Raw genomic sequence first — 16,043 nt, 5'->3', positions numbered from 1 at the left:
GGTGTTATCAACATATTCATAAGAATCTGAATTAGAAATCACATGTAGAAAAACACAGATAAAGCATACAGATACATGAATTGATTAAGGTGTTGTGGTGGAACTTCTGAGGTCCTCAGTTAGCACAACACCATAATAATGGCTGAAATGTCAACGGTGTTACCGTCAATGGTGTTACAATTAAGTATGACAGTCAGGGTTGCCAGATGAGGCTGATGATTTCCAGCCCAAAAAAAGATCAAAATCCGCCCTAAAAACCCGCCCAATTCTATTGATTTATATGGCAGTGGGCAGGTTTTTCTGATAGATGCCATTTTTACCCGCACACGGCCATCCTAAGCAGCCCAATTGGGCGGGAACCAGCCCAATCTGGCAACACTGATGACAGTTGAGGAGGAGTATGTTTTTGCCAATTTATATCCATATTGACAGACAAACAAACAAAATAATTTGTGTTCTAGGGAGATGGGTTTGTCTGCTCTGTTTTTTCTCCTAAAAAAGTGCCGACTTGTTCCCCTGCACTGTTGACCGTAACACAGTTGAGTAACACGGTTGACTGTTTTGAAAGTGTTTTTGTGCTATTGATCCCTTATGTGTTGGAAAAAATCCTATGAACATACACTAGGGATTATTTCTGGAGAAGGAAGTCTTGTGTAAGGAGGGTGACTATATTCAAATCAGACGTTACAGGGATTTATGATGAAAAATGTGTCAGTCTGTATCACAGTGACTCATAAAATCCTACTTATGAAGCTCAACAATCACATTTTCTATATCAGTTGCACATATTAATGACAACATTACTGCTAAGGGACATAAGCACTTTCAAACATATATTGTTTCAACTCTGTAGTATTTTTATATATGTTTGAAATGACATAGTATTTGTCCATAACACTGTTGACAAAATAATTAAGCAAATATTCGCTTTCATTACAGTATTTATCAAATGATTTAAGATTAAGCTTGGCAATTTGTTTGTTTGGAAACTTAAATATATACACTATGTAAACATCTAGGTCATTTAGTTGAAAAAAAATACTGATAATTGACATTTTGCTTTTGCCAAAAGCGTAGGGGAATCGTAGAATCACTCCTATACTGACCCTAACCCAACACCAACGTAAGAGGAGCCTCAACCCAACTAATCTTAACCCAAACCCAACACCAACATAGGAGCAGCCTTAATCCTAACCCTATACCAACACACATGTAGGAGCAGCCAACCCTAAACCTACTAGCCAGTATTTTGAAGACAAATTGTAACATTGTGCTTCTGGAGCGCTAGAAATTTTGGTTGAACTTAAGCTTATTTTAGTTCATCTCACTTAAGTGGGTAATACAGGGTTATTTTGATATTTTGTTATTTTGGAAGTAGTTTTGTCAGCAGATGCAGATTTCCCCAGTATCCTACTTTTCACTTTACATAGGAGGAGTGCACCACTGCTTTTTTATGGTTTCATCACTTCATTTAGTTTTGGCTATCACTGTTGCATTACAATATCATTGTTGTTGTACAGTTGTATTGTAATGCCATTGTTGTATTGTTGTTGTATTGTAAGTTGATTCTTGTTGTATTCTTGCATTGTAATATCATTGCTGTAGCAAAAAGAGGGTGTCAACCTTATGACGTCACGGCCCTGTAAATATTGTCGCACCAATGGCACAGTTTCAAGTTGCCGTTTCAACAAGTGATGCCCGGAAATTTTATTTAGGGTTGGATTGATGTTTTAGAAATAGGCAAAATATTTAATGTGAGTAATAGATGAATATTCGTTTCATTTGTTCTTTAACATCATTGTGCTTGTCATCACTAGGTGAAGTACCAGCACTGTGCAGACTCTCTGGCCATGGAGATGGGCGCCTCCTCTTCCTCCTCCTCCTTCCCCCTGCTAGAGCACTTCTCCGTGGCAGACAACTACCACTCCGACTCTGGCGGCGACGACATCCTGACGGTGACCGAGACCAGCCACGGCCTCAACTTCGAATACAAGTGGGAGCAGGCTCGCGCCGAGCAGTCGTCCTACCACCACTCGTCCTCCACGGGCACCCTGGGCCAGGGCAACCCGCTCTGCCAGGAGGTCAGTGTTCCCCTCTTTAACCGCAACAGACTTAAAGGTGGGGTTGCAGGTATGACATCACGTTGGGGGAACTCCGCCAGGATTCTAAGGTTTTTTTTTTTTTTTTTTAGTATTTTTTGGGGCTTTTCAGCCTTTATTGGTTTTTGTGAGACAGGATAGTGAAGGAGAGACAGGAAGTGAGCTGGGAGAGAGAGACGGGGAAGGACCGGCAAAGGACCCGGACCGGGAATCGAACCCGGGTCGGCCGAGTGGTAAACGTGTGCCCTACCATATCAGCCACGGTAGGGCCCGGATTCTAAGGTTGTACATAGAATCCTATGAGCCTGCGGAACCCCCCAACGTGATGTCATAATAGTACATTTTCTTAAAATGGCTTCATACATCAATCCAATCTTCTGCTGAACTAGTGTTAAGACGGTACAGTATATGTGTGTGTTATCACTCCACGATGGTAATATCTTCAAGGCATGTGGGTTGTTTGTAATGTATGTATGTGTGTGTGTATGTATGCAATAGTCTTGTGCTGCTATGTGTAGCCCATGTCCTGTCTTAAACGAAACTTGCACAGGGATGCAAAATGAATTTTATTGTAAACTGACAATAAAGTATCATCTTATCGTATCGTATTGTAGGTTTACTACCCCCCGGTGGTGGAGGCTCTCAGCCTCGGAGTGTCTCCATCCTACTACGAGGCGAAGCAGCAGCCGCTCCACGGGGCGGGAGTCGTGCCGGTGCTGAGCGCTCACAGCCCCTCGGTGACCAGCGACTACTACATCCGCATCGAGGAGCCCACGGAGCGCAGCGTGAACGTGGACATGGTAGGGGTGGTGTAATAAATAATAATCGATTTGTATCGATGCGTCGATCCTACATCTGGCGGTTCGGTTAACCAGTCCGTCCACAATCGTTATTAATCGATTATTGTTATTATTTTACTCATTTTGTGAGGCATTTTACTTTGCTCATGCAGTAATTATAATACTGGCCGTAATTATGTTTTTTTTAATAAAATGATGCAGACATTTCAGGTTTTCTTCATTGATTTAACATTTCACACATAAGTCAAGCCTGTAAAGTACAAAAAAATATGAACTATATCGATTTGAATGGAGGTGCGTTCCAGTGGCGGTTTTGGGGTGTGTGATGTTGGTAAGCACAAATTCTGTAACCAAGCCAAACTAGTGGGGTCTCCCCCAGATGAGATTTAAAAAAAAATAAAAACGCTCCTAAATTGTGAATTTTGACCTCTTCAGACAGCTCCCTAGGCTACTAAGTCATTCTACCACGTTGCATTTGACATCCTTCACTCCACGACTTGAAAATACAATCCAAATGTTCGCGTTGCATCTTACAGCAATGCATTGAACAGAAAAACACATCACTGACGGTCATCATTCCAGAAAGGGTTCTTATTCTGCTAGGTAGAACTAATAGAAATGAAGTCAAGAGTGGCCACGAGCATGCCGTTGCGACCAGGGTACACTCACTGTAGCCTACACGAGAGCTGCCAAAAACTTGCGTAGGCCTGCCGTTAACTTGAAAACAGGCTACGGGAAAGACAGACACCAGCCCTTCTGAACAATTGTGACCCGTTCCTAAGCCGCAAGCTTCATCAACAACCAAACGTGTTACAGCGGACAAATATAACCTTACCTTAAAATGCTGTCTTGACCGCAGAAATCCCAAACTTTCACTTAATCCACACGTTTTCAAAATTATTGTCCACGTTCCCGTTTGTAATCCATATGATATCATAGCTAATCAAGAAAGGCATATTGTGCTGCCGTTTAGCTATTCTCTTCAACTAACTGACGGTGTGTGGTTCATGTTATCTGCATATTATTCATTCGTTTCTTCTTGATATGTCCCAAAGTTCTACTCCATGATTTGTCCACATCCAAAACACAGACGTTTCTTGAAAACTTTGATTGCAGTTCAAATGTGTTGTCAGTCTTCGAGATTATCATAAAAGCAACTGGCTTCAGTCAAAAATGTAAACATCACATCTGCCTGAGCTCTACTTTCTGAATCCAATGTCAACGTAAGGTGTCAGATCGAGTTATGATTCATCAACTCATCTGTCAATCATATTTTCCGGTGCGCTATTGGTATAAGCACAATCAAAATGTGCTTCAAAACCTGGCGGGGCATCGGCGGAAAGCCAATTAAAAAACAGATTCTCTGCCATTGACTCCAAGTCATTTAGAAATTGTGCTTCATTTGCTGTAGTAACGTGTTTCACCATCGCTGTTAAACAGTGTTTCTCGATAGCCACTGTGGTGTCGCTGTTTAACCAGTTTTATAAGAACCGCCAGTAGCAGACAACACAGACAGCTGAATCACGTCAACAGGATGAAGGGTTTAAATTCGGATGTCGCGTTTGTCGCTTTTATATTGGTAAGCCGTGCTTCAAGTGCTTACATTAAGAACCGCCTCTGGTGCGTTCGTAAGTATCGAAAATAATGGAAATGCTGGCCTAAGAAATTGATATTGAATCGAATCGCCACCAAGCTCTGATTTACACTCTTAGGACTATGCCATGGTCAGCTACAGCCCGGAGTTTGGCGGCAGCAATGGGGGCTTCCTGACCGGCGGAGGCGGCGAGGCGGAGGTGAAGCCTCGGGACTCCTCCTCCTACTGGGCCGCGGACGTCCACAAGAGCCACCACACCGGCTACGACTCGGACAACACCAGCCCGGCACTGTCCCTGACCATGGAGCCTCTCCTGGGACAGGTGAGCAGCCCCATGTGTATTGGGATGTCATTGTTCTTTTGCTGTTGAATTAAAATGTCATTGTTGTTGTATTGTTGTATTGTATGTTGTTGTTGTTGTTGTTGTTGTTGTTGTTGTGTTGTAGTATTGTATTGTATTGTTATGTTGTAGTATTGTATTGTTGCTGTGTTGTTGCAATGTCATTTGTGCTGTGTTGTTGTATTGTAGTATCATTGTTGTTTGTTTGTCATATTGTAATTTCTTTGTTGTTTTGTTGTTGTATTGTAGTATCATTGTTGTATTGTTGTTGTTGTACTGTATTGTAATATGATTGGTGTTGTATTGTTGCATTTTAATATTGTTGATGTACAGTAGTATTATAATATCTTTGTTGTTGTGTTGTATTGTAATGTCATTGTCGTTGTTGTTGTGATGTCATTTCTGTTTTGTTGTTGTATTTAAATATCATTGTGTTGTTGTAGGTGGCTGGCAGCAGCCCCCTCCGTCCCTGGGAGTCGGGACACTATGTCTCCTACAAGGACCGGGACGGGGGCTACTACTACGAACACTCGCCCCCTATCACCATGGAGGGCTACATCATCGGCAAGCCGCCTCTGGACCAACACCACCAGGAGAGCTGGGGGTCGCGTAGCCTGCGGCGGGCGCTGGGGGAGCTGGACAACCCTCTGGGCATCTCCCCATCCAGCCCCAGCCGGCATCGCTATGGCGACCCACTGGGTATCGCTCCTTCTGTCGACGACGGCCCTCGACAACGCCAGGTAGGGCTGTACATAATAATTGATTTGTATCGATCCTACAGACACCGATTTTAAGTAAGCTCTTCGTCCACAAGATATTGATTAATTGTTATTCATCGTTATTAAATGATGAATTGAGTTTTGTTATTATTTCACTCATTTTGTGAGCCATTTTATTTTTTCCATGCTTTAATAATTATACTGACTGTAGTAATTATGTTCCTCAAATAAAATGCATGCAGATATTTCAGCTTTTGTTCATTTATTTAACATGTCACACATAAGCTAAGCCTGTAAAGTAAAACAAAAATATGAACCATTGATTTGAATCTAAGAGCACTCTTAAAGGTACACTGTGCAGGTACCTTTTTTGCTTTTTTGCTGCTAAAAATGACTATTTCTGGAAATTCAAAATGGCAGACCATGTATGAAAAGTGAAATTTTTCCAGTCATAATGAATACTTTGAATTTGATGGTGGTGGTAAGTATTCATGAAAAAGGTAACATTAGTCAATGGGTAGTATGAATTCTGGAAATAAGCAACTAAAACTCTTACACAGTGTACTGTTAAAGGAGAATTCCGGCCAGTTTGGATTAATATCCCATCTTGGGTGGACCGAGGGAAAGGGATGAAAGGCAAAACCGCGAGAAATTTTCATGCCTGCTGCGCAAAGTTGTTCAATTGCGCTGTTTTCGGTTAAAACCTGACCCTTCGGGCACGTAATTGACCTGTTTTAAAGCTCCTAGCGTGCATTAAAACCCTTTTGAACGCTTTGGCCGTGGTGTGTGGGTCCATACAAGTCGATCTAGTGGTTCACATTTCCATTAGGAAGCATAGGTACGATACAACAGGAGTTTTCGAAAGTGGCGCACCTACCTCTTTGAGCTTCCGCCTTCCAACTACGTCCGCAAAATGGTTCGCCAAAGTGATACTTCATAGTAATCCATTTTATTTTTGTCCACCAAAGACGAGCCACAAGAAACATATTCACATGTTTTCATGCCCTGAGTTGTTATTGTCGCGCAGATACACTTCTCTGTCACTGAACGCAGTGTAGTGACGTCACGGTGTCACATGACTCCTGGAAGGAATAATTCTTTATCTGTAACAAATATTCTGGTTCGAAAAAGATAACCATGGCCACCAAACTCTTCAATTGAACTACCCCAACGGAGGATCCATCTCAAAATATCAAACAGTATATTACGACAGCGCCTCTCTTTCTCGCTTATGTATAATAACTGGAAGAGCGAATGGCGTTCCTTCCAGGAGTCATGTGACACCGTGACGTCACTACACTGCGTTCAGTGACAGAGAAGTGTATCTGCGCGACAATAACAACTCAGGGCATGAAAACATGTGAATATGTTTCTTGTGGCTCGTCTTTGGTGGACAAAAATAAAATGGATTACTATGAAGTATCACTTTGGCGAACCATTTTGCGGACGTAGTTGGAAGGCGGAAGCTCAAAGAGGTAGGTGCGCCACTTTCGAAAACTCCTGTTGTATCGTACCTATGCTTCCTAATGGAAATGTGAACCACTAGATCGACTTGTATGGACCCACACACCACGGCCAAAGCGTTCAAAAGGGTTTTAATGCACGCTAGGAGCTTTAAAACAGGTCAATTACGTGCCCGAAGGGTCAGGTTTTAACCGAAAACAGCGCAATTGAACAACTTTGCGCAGCAGGCATGAAAATTTCTCGCGGTTTTGCCTTTCATCCCTTTCCCTCGGTCCACCCAAGATGGGATATTAATCCAAACTGGCCGGAATTCTCCTTTAAGTATAGTAAATAATCGAAATGCTAGCCTAAGAAATCGATGTTGAATCGAATCGCCACAAAGGCTCTGTTTTTACACCCCTATCACCAGGGATACGGAGACCCCTACCTGGAGACCAGCCATCACCACCTGGAGACCAGCCATCCGGCCTCCGCCATCATCGGGAAGAACGTGACGGGCGGCTACTACGACATGATGGGTTCTCTGAGGAAGACCATGCCCAACGCCCACCAGGTGTGATGGACTGCTCGTATTCTTCTCATCACCAACCACAGCTGTGTGTGTGTATGTGTATGTGTGTGTGTGTGTGTGTGTGTGTGTGTGTGTGTGTGTGTGTGTGTGTGTGTGTGTGTGTGTGTGTGTGTGTGTGTGTGTGTGTGTGTGTGCACATGTATGTGCAGGTCTGTGTGAGAGAGATCTGACTTTGGCTAATGTATGTAAGCGTGTGCTGTATGGTGAATATAATGCCATGATGTGTGTAATGTCTGTGTGTTTTGGTGTATTTATATACAGTATGTATGCTACTGGACCCCTTAATTTCGGTCAGGATTAATAAATTATACTCCACTCTACTCTACTCTCTAGGTCAGCATCGACATCGAGGCAGAGGGGGCGTTGTTTCTCCGCCACGGTGACAGCGACAGCGAGGATGACGACGACGACGAAGAGGATATCTTTGTGGAGAGGCAGGCGCGCGGCTGGTCCGGACTCCCCACCATCACCAGCAGCAGTGCCGCCGCCGTCACCAGCGCCAGCAGCGGAGTGTGCCGCAGACAAGCATCAGTGTGCCAGCAGCAGGATGCCTACATGGCCTTCCACTACACCATGCCCACCACAGACGTGGAGGACTGCTGGTCAGACGAGCAGAAGCTAGCCTACCACCATCCTACTAAACCCATAGACTATCATCATCCGTCTAAACCCATAGACTACCATCACACTTCTAAACCCATAGAATACCTAGAACCCGCCACGGGGAAGGACAGCGGTTGCTTTGCACACGGTGGCCATTACCCGCTGGTAGCCGCAGAGTGCAACCCGTACGTGTACATATGCCATGAAGCCCTGCCACTGCCAGAGAAGGTGTTGCCAGTGGAGTGTTGCCAGGTGATGGAGACGAGCCCGCACTTCATTGATCCGCTGACCGGCGCCGTGGTCAGAAACTGCTACATGAAGGACTACGAGAAGATTATTGGGGCGGCGGCGCCCACGCCCAACGAGATTAAGAAAGAGAACGTCAAAGAGCCGTCTAGCTCAAGTGGTGGCGGAGAGTCGACGACCGCAAAGTCGAAGGCGAACTCTGTCAATAAGTCAACTCAGTACGAAATCACCGAGCAATATGTGGAAATCACTGTGGAGGAGCCGTCTGTTAAGGCAGCAGAGGAGAGTGCCATTAAGGAGGACTCGCCGCCTACAGAGTCTCAAACTGTGGAAATCACTACAGTGTCCCAAACTGTGGAAGTCCCAACCAGCCATACAATAGAAAAACAGAGTCCTGCCATTGTTGCCATTGTCCAGTCGTCAGAGCCAAACTCAGAACTGAGTCGCACGGCGGACAGCGGTATCGAGCGGGGCCAGTCCAGCGTCAGGTGTGTATTAATATCACAGTAAACAGGTGTGTGTGAAGAATAAAGAACTGTGTGTATAAGAGTGAAGGTGAGAGTGTTTGAGTGGCGGACAGTGGCATCGAGCGGGGGCAGTCCAGCTTCAGGTGTGTATTAATGTCAGGTGTGCGTGGAGAGTGTTTGAGTGGAGGGTGTGTGTATGAGGTGACTCTAGGGCAGTGATTCGCAAAGTGTGGTCCGGGGACCACTAGTGGTCCGTGACAGAGATCAGGTGGTCCGTGAGGGGATTTCTACTTTTCCAAGATAAGCTAGCAGTAGGCTACATTTGTAACATTTTCATGTTTTCAACTCAATAAGACAGGCTTATAATGTGAATAAAAAGTAAGTGATCTGCATCAAAATTAGCAGTGTCAAATTAGCACCCATCAACTGCCAATTCAGTTTACAGGTGGTCCCTGATCATTTTTGGGGGGACAAAGTGGTCCTCGGTCTGAAAAAGTTTGAGAAACACTGCTCTAGGGTCAGCTGGAGCCCAAATCAAAAATCGAAAGGAATGAGCATTTCAAACAAAATTGTCACTACCTTACAAAAGTGTGAGTTGTTATTCACCATCTCTAGGAGCTTGGAGCCCCGAAGCAACTGTCTATCTTGCCTGGTTGTAAGATGTGCCTCTGTGTATCTAAGAGTGGAGATGAGAGAGTGTTTGAGTGGATGGCGTGTGTGTGTGTGTGTGTGTATAATTTGTCTGTGTGTGCATAACGTTTCCAGCGTCAGCCTGGTGGAGATTGACGACTGCAGCGACGATGACATCACAGACGTAACCTCTGCGATCTTCGGTGACTTCACAGTAGACTACGTGGAGACAGGAGACTACGCCACCTCGGCCTCCCCTGCTCTCAAGTCGCTACAGAAGCAGGTGGGACAATGACTATGTGACAGCAATTTATTTGCGTTCCTTTGAATTTGTCTGTTTCTATACAGCGATATCACATAAAATTCCATTCTGAAATAATCCCAATGTAATCTGTTATCAAGTAATGGACTGAAGTGTTTTTGACAAGCAGTCTTTCACTTTGGGTAGTTGAAAGGAAATTCCTGGTGGTTGAAAAGCTATTTGACAATGTATGAAACACACAGAAATACAAAACATGTGTTTTAACAAACCTGGTGGAAGCTTTTAGAAAAATGTACTGAAACATTTGGTAATTTCTCATTGTGCAAACCCGTATTTGTCACTGACCCAAGATTCTTGAAGACCACTGAGTTTAATGGTGAAAATGTGGTACCACGATATTTAAATATTTCCAAAATCACAGAAATTTCTCATTGTTCTTATTTGTCCCTGACCCAGGTGGGAACTCCAGACTCCATGGATTCTCTCAACCTCCTCTCTGCAACAGGCTCCAGTGAAGGCCTGAGCCCCGCGTCAAACCCATCCAGCCTGAGCCCTGCGTCACACCCATCCACCCATCCTAATGCCCTGGACAGCAGCAGCTTCGACAGCTCCCCGAAGACCATGGATAGTGGCTACGACAGCTCCCCTAAAGGCATGGATAGTGGCTTCGACAGCTCCCCCAAGACCATGGATAGTGGCTACGATAGCTCCCCCAAGACCATGGACAGCAGCAGCTACGACAGCTCCCCGAAGGTCATGGACAGTGGCTACGATAGCTCTACTAAAGCCATGGATAGCGGCTACGATAGCACCCCTAAAGCCATGGACAGTGGCTATGACAGCTCCCCGAAGGCCATGGACAGTGGCTACGACACAGAGAACAACGAGTCTCCCGAGTTTGTACTCAAGGAGCCTCACGAGTCACAGCAGGAGGCGAAAGGGGCCTTCACTCAGCAGGAGGCGAAAGGGGCCTTCATCCAACAGGAGGCAAAAGGGGCCTTCACACAGCAGGAGGCGAAAGGGGCCTTCACTCAGCAGGAGGCGAAAGGGGCCTTCATCCAACAGGAGGCAAAAGGGCCCTTCACTCAGGAGATGAAAGGAGCGTTCAATCAGGCGGAGGTAAAAGGTGCCTTCACCCAGCCTTTGGAGAAGCCGATCATGTCGGCGACAAGCTTGGACGAGGAGAGGGAGGAGAGTGACGAAGCTGCAGCGAGCTCCACTTCTCTGACAGCCTCGCAGAGTAGTGAAGGAGGATTGGTCGCCCTCAGCCAAGACATCCCGTACCGCGATTCAGCTTACTTTTCAGACTACGACACAGAAGGTGACAAAGCACCCAGAGAAGACGAGAAAGAGGAAAAGGGAGAGTGTCAGCGCCAAGGGAGTTGTGAGGTAATCAAAGAAATCACTACTCCAGAGGAAAGCCAGGAAGAAAAAGAGGTCAAGGACGTGCACGGCAAAGAGAGTGATGACTCACAGTTAGAGATTCTTGAAACAGAGGAAACTGACTCAACTCCCTCTCCACCACCTCCTCTTCACTCTCCAGAGGAGAGTCAGGTCAAACTGACCTTGCCAGATGGTGGGCCAACAATAGAGGCTGACTCTGGTGAACAGCTGTTGTCTGAACAGTCTGCTGATCAAGAGGAGCGAAGCTGCACCCCGATACTCTTCTCTGATGTAGTCTCCAAGGAGACAGAAGAAACAGAAGCTGCAGACATTCCATCTCAATCTCATGATTTCAACGAGACAAACGATACCAACGAATCCATACCTGGTGTTGAATTGGAAGATCATGAGTTGGTACTAGAATCTGAGGAAGTCGAAGGAAACACTGGATTTCCGCTCAACCCACCTGAGAGAGACAATAAGGAAGACACTAGTGACACAGTGAGGACCGCCTCACCAGACACATCCTGCAACAAGGGCCAAGAGTCATCAAGTAATCAAGAAGCAGGAAGGGAGGTGCACTGTAAAACCTCCACCACTCGCACCTCCTCTCCTCCCCCGCCCCACTCTCCACTTGCGGGTCGCGTATCACCTGCTGAAGGGGAGGAGGCCGACGAGGAGGATGGCGACACTGATGACAGTGACGAATCGGACGAGGAGCTGCGCACCTACAGCGTGCAGGAGCAGAGCGAGGAGAGTGAGGACGAGAGCCACCCAGTGCCCATCATCATCAGCGACTGCAGCGACGCCCACAACCTCCGCAGCCTTCTCAAGAGGCCCACTGAAGTCAACGACTCGTCTCTGGATGAACCGGAGAGCAAGAAGAAGGTTGTGTCCTTCTTCGATGACGTCACTGTGTACTTGTTTGACCAGGTGAATAAAACCACATACTTTAATTTTCTGTTAGCTAGTTGTGATTTGGATGCACTTTAAGACTCGTAAATTGACGCAAATCCACTAAAGCAAGTATAGAAACAACTAAAAATCCTGTAGGGCCTGTATTGTTGTAGTGTGCTGCTCCAAACGTACTTGGTTCATGATCATGTGTCCAAATGTACATTATATAAAAGTAATCAATGTGTTTGTAATCAATGCGTTATGTGATAGGAGAGCCCGACTCGTGAGCTGGCAGATCAAGACTTCCCTCCGGGGGCAGAAACCAGTAAGAAGGGGACACACTGCAAGAGGCCTCACTCACACGACAAGGTCAACGCCTCCGATGACTCCTCCGACGGGAACATCTCAGAAGAGAGTAAGTAACACCAAGGATCCATCTCATTATCCAACCTCTCGTCCTCAGCTTGTGCTTGTGGCCTTGTGGCTTCGCTGATGTACCGCCGCAGTGGAGAAAGCAATCAAGTTTCCCCGATGTAAGTCTTGCCACAAAAGCTTCTAGGGGAATTTTCCGCATTCAACATCCAGATTGCAAATGAGAAAATAACATTTGAATTGTGCTTGTGCCAGATATTGAATAAAACTTCTATCATCACAAGGCCACAAGCACAAGCAGACAATGGGAGGTTAGATATTGACTAGCCAGTCTTTCCACTGTCCAAACAGTGAGTGCGTTCCAATATGCGGCCCCTCGTCCTCCACTTGTGCTTGTGGCCTCGGCCCGCCTCCTGGCCCCTCCTCCGTGGAGAAAACAATAAAGTCTCCCAGCTGTCAGCCTAACCACAACAACTTTTGGGGGACTGTTTTTCATTCACTGTCCAGTTTGCAAATGAGAAAATTACTTTACAATTGAGCTTTTGCGAGATATTGAAAGATAATGCTGTTGTCAGTGATGTCATCATGACGTATTACTTCCTGGTTCAAGGCCACAAGCACAAGTGAAGGACGCAAGGAAGCATATTGGAACGCACCCAGTACTTCCTCTCTTAAACATACAGTACCTGTTCAGTATATCATATATTGGAAGTATAAGAATAAAGTATAATTTCCAGAGCTTGTAGACAGTCAACTTCTATAAAACATCCAAACCTTTCTTAAGTTTGATCTTGACTATACTGTAACTACAACTGTAACTGCAGCGTAACTTAAAATATAAATCTTGTATTTTAGTTTCTTTTGTTTCAGACATGTAAAAGTTTTTTATCTTTTACCTGACATGTTTCGACTTCTGTCTTCGTCAGAGGGTCATTGCCCAAATGAAACTTGAAGAAAAGAAACTGGAAGATTTGATATAACTTTAAGACATAATGAACGTCATTCATCAACCTAAAATACATTTGCATTTGACACTCCAACCTCCTCCTTCCCCCCACAGGTGCTGGCTATGAGTGGGAGGATGACTTCCCACTGCTGCCCCTGAAGACGTCATCTCCCAAATCTCCCAAGGCCCCTAAATCCTCCCCACCACCGCAGCCAGCGGCCCCAAAACAGCCAGCTGTCTCCACGGAGACCAAGCCAACGATCCAATACTCACGCTTTACTGTCTCACCCTCCCCCATCTCACGCTTCTCCATTACCCATGTCACAGATTCCGACATGGAATCTGCAGGAGGTGAGATGTTCTTATACCTATGGTGCCTTTGACTCGTTGCCTGGAGCGGTTTAGTTGTATTAAAGCATGCAGGTGGAATGGACTGAAGCAGTTTATGCCATTAAGGATATGAGCTTCAGTATATTGTCAAATACAACCTAATGTAAACATGTGTTGCTACTTGCTTGTCGTGCAAATGTTGTAATAGCATGATTTTAGCATATTATTAGCATGATGCTGTGCCATTGCTTCACAAGGCACATTGTGTGCTGCTCTTACCATGATGTTTAAGTAGAGTTTAACCCTTTTCCTTTTTCCATTTTTCATAGGGAGCAGCGAGGATGGGGACAGAGAATAAGTGGGCACCATGGAAGACAATAAGTGGAAAGAGTAGATGCCCACACACACTGTAGCTCTGCTTTGAAAGTTTATTCAGGTCACACAACGTTTTGTTTCACGCCTGATGAAGTCCCTGTTGGGTCGAAACATTGTATGGCCTGAATAAACCTTCAAAGCAGAGCTTACAGTCTTTCCATTGTCAGACACGCCTTTGTCCTGCACCTGGCCTCAGCGAGGTGGGATGTGCATACTCTTACTCTTAAGAAGACAATAAGTGGGCACCATGGAAGACAGTAAGTGGGCATCATGGAAGATAGTAAGTGGGCATCATGGGAGAACCGCCCCTTTCTCCTGGACTACCCGATGGCTTTCCATACCTGTATATTTTTGGCAATGAAGTCTCACAGCCCAATGCAGTCTCACAGCCCATTCAATGAGGTCTCCCACCCCTAGCGATAACTTGACTTGAAGACTTCAAATGGCTTCAGTGTTTGACAGCAAGGGGTATCCTTTTGCATCGCATGTTGACCTGTTCGCATAGACCTAAACCGCACCCTAACCCTACCCACCAGTGAAGCCATGTTGCAGGACCTTTGTCTTTAGTTTCACTGCTGGATGGCAAAAGCATATCCTTGGCGTCAAATATCGAAGCCTGAAGGTCAAAGAGTTGTAAAATGATGTGTCGGTAGGGGACCATGTTGTTTTTGGATGTCGGGCCAACTGCCTGGTGTTCTTCTAAGACAGTGCCTCTGAGTCTCAGCCTGCTGATGTATACACCCAACCCTGTTATGAAGAATAATATGAAGAAAAAACACAAACAATACAGATGGAAGTCGTTTCATATCTACAAAGACGTACCCAAGACAACATCAACTATGAGGACCTCTGAAATCATTTTGAAGAGAAAGACAAAAAAAAAAAAAACATTTTACTGTGGCCTCGTTATTGTTCTGAAAGAAGTCGTTATACTTCATGGAAAAAATGAAACAAACCATCAGGATTTTTGTGAGTGTTCAGAAAGATGGACGCAGACCGTTGTCAGTGTTCTGCAGAACTAAAGACACACTGGGAGAGAAAAACTACAATAACGAAACTGCACCAAAGCCGAAGTGCTGTACCAATGTCCCTCCCTTAGAGTTCTGGAGGACAGTGTTCTGACAGTGTAACACTGCAATTGTGTCATGAAAAAAATGAACAAAGTTGTACAAGCTTCATTGTCATACTCAAAGCAGACTGTATTAGTTTTTGGGGTATTGTTAAACAGGGAGGGGGAATGTTGTTGAAGAAATAACAATAATAATAATAATGAGTTATAATAATTAGTTAAGTTGTGAAAACCTACAGCTGCCTTGTGATTGGCCATCAACCAGGAAGTAGCAAAAGTGCCAGGATGATGCAGCACTCTAATCTGGCTAACCCCCAGTTTGTAAAATGATATTCAATGAATTCTCAGACGTACACTGTATTTTACAGACTTGATTTTACAAACACATTTGTTTATGTATAGATATTAGTTAGATTCTCTACATTCCTTTGTTATCCATATTTAAATCACAGCTGTGATTGGGCATAGCGAAATGCTTTGGGATTTTCTAGTTTACGAAACAGTTAAGTGTTGTTTTCAATGACACAAGTGCATCTTTTCTGATCTTGGTTAATTATCATATCTGATTTGAACTGCCAGTATTTTATCCATGTCATGAGAGTTGAAACACTGCGGGGGCGTCTTAGGGATCAATGCTGTATACATCATCAATATCCTTTGCAGAGGTGTGGGGAGTTATGTGTAGAGTGGGATGTATGTGTGGTTAAGTGTTAGCCATAGAGCTCAATAACGAGTAGTGTATTTTTAAATGAATGAAGCCTTTCACATGTTTTAATGTTACAATGAAGAAACAAATATGTTATATATTTATCATCTAGTCGAGAAGCCATTAATGATGAAAGGAAACAATGTATTCAAAACAGACACCTAAGCTGC

The 16,043-nt window shown here is 44.7% G+C and overlaps 1 protein-coding gene across 1 annotated transcript in view; it reads left to right on the top strand.

The window, feature by feature from the left end:
* aatkb (apoptosis-associated tyrosine kinase b) overlaps positions 1-15,548 on the top strand; it is a 72,028-nt gene extending 56,480 nt beyond the window's left edge. The window contains exons 15-25 of the mRNA XM_063221485.1: positions 1,818-2,081; positions 2,714-2,899; positions 4,612-4,815; positions 5,277-5,573; positions 7,426-7,569; positions 7,921-8,924; positions 9,669-9,816; positions 10,252-12,111; positions 12,346-12,490; positions 13,508-13,744; positions 14,053-15,548. Coding sequence (XP_063077555.1) covers positions 1,818-2,081; positions 2,714-2,899; positions 4,612-4,815; positions 5,277-5,573; positions 7,426-7,569; positions 7,921-8,924; positions 9,669-9,816; positions 10,252-12,111; positions 12,346-12,490; positions 13,508-13,744; positions 14,053-14,081 — 4,518 coding nt within the window. The 3' untranslated portion in view covers positions 14,082-15,548. The remainder of the gene's footprint in view (positions 1-1,817; positions 2,082-2,713; positions 2,900-4,611; positions 4,816-5,276; positions 5,574-7,425; positions 7,570-7,920; positions 8,925-9,668; positions 9,817-10,251; positions 12,112-12,345; positions 12,491-13,507; positions 13,745-14,052) is intronic.
* The last annotated feature ends 495 nt before the right edge of the window (positions 15,549-16,043 follow it).

Source organism: Engraulis encrasicolus, chromosome 17, assembly GCF_034702125.1.
Source record: "Engraulis encrasicolus isolate BLACKSEA-1 chromosome 17, IST_EnEncr_1.0, whole genome shotgun sequence".
Taxonomy (NCBI): domain Eukaryota; kingdom Metazoa; phylum Chordata; class Actinopteri; order Clupeiformes; family Engraulidae; genus Engraulis; species Engraulis encrasicolus.
The sequence above is the reverse complement of the archived record's forward strand: the minus strand, read 5'-3'. Positions and strand labels throughout refer to the sequence as shown.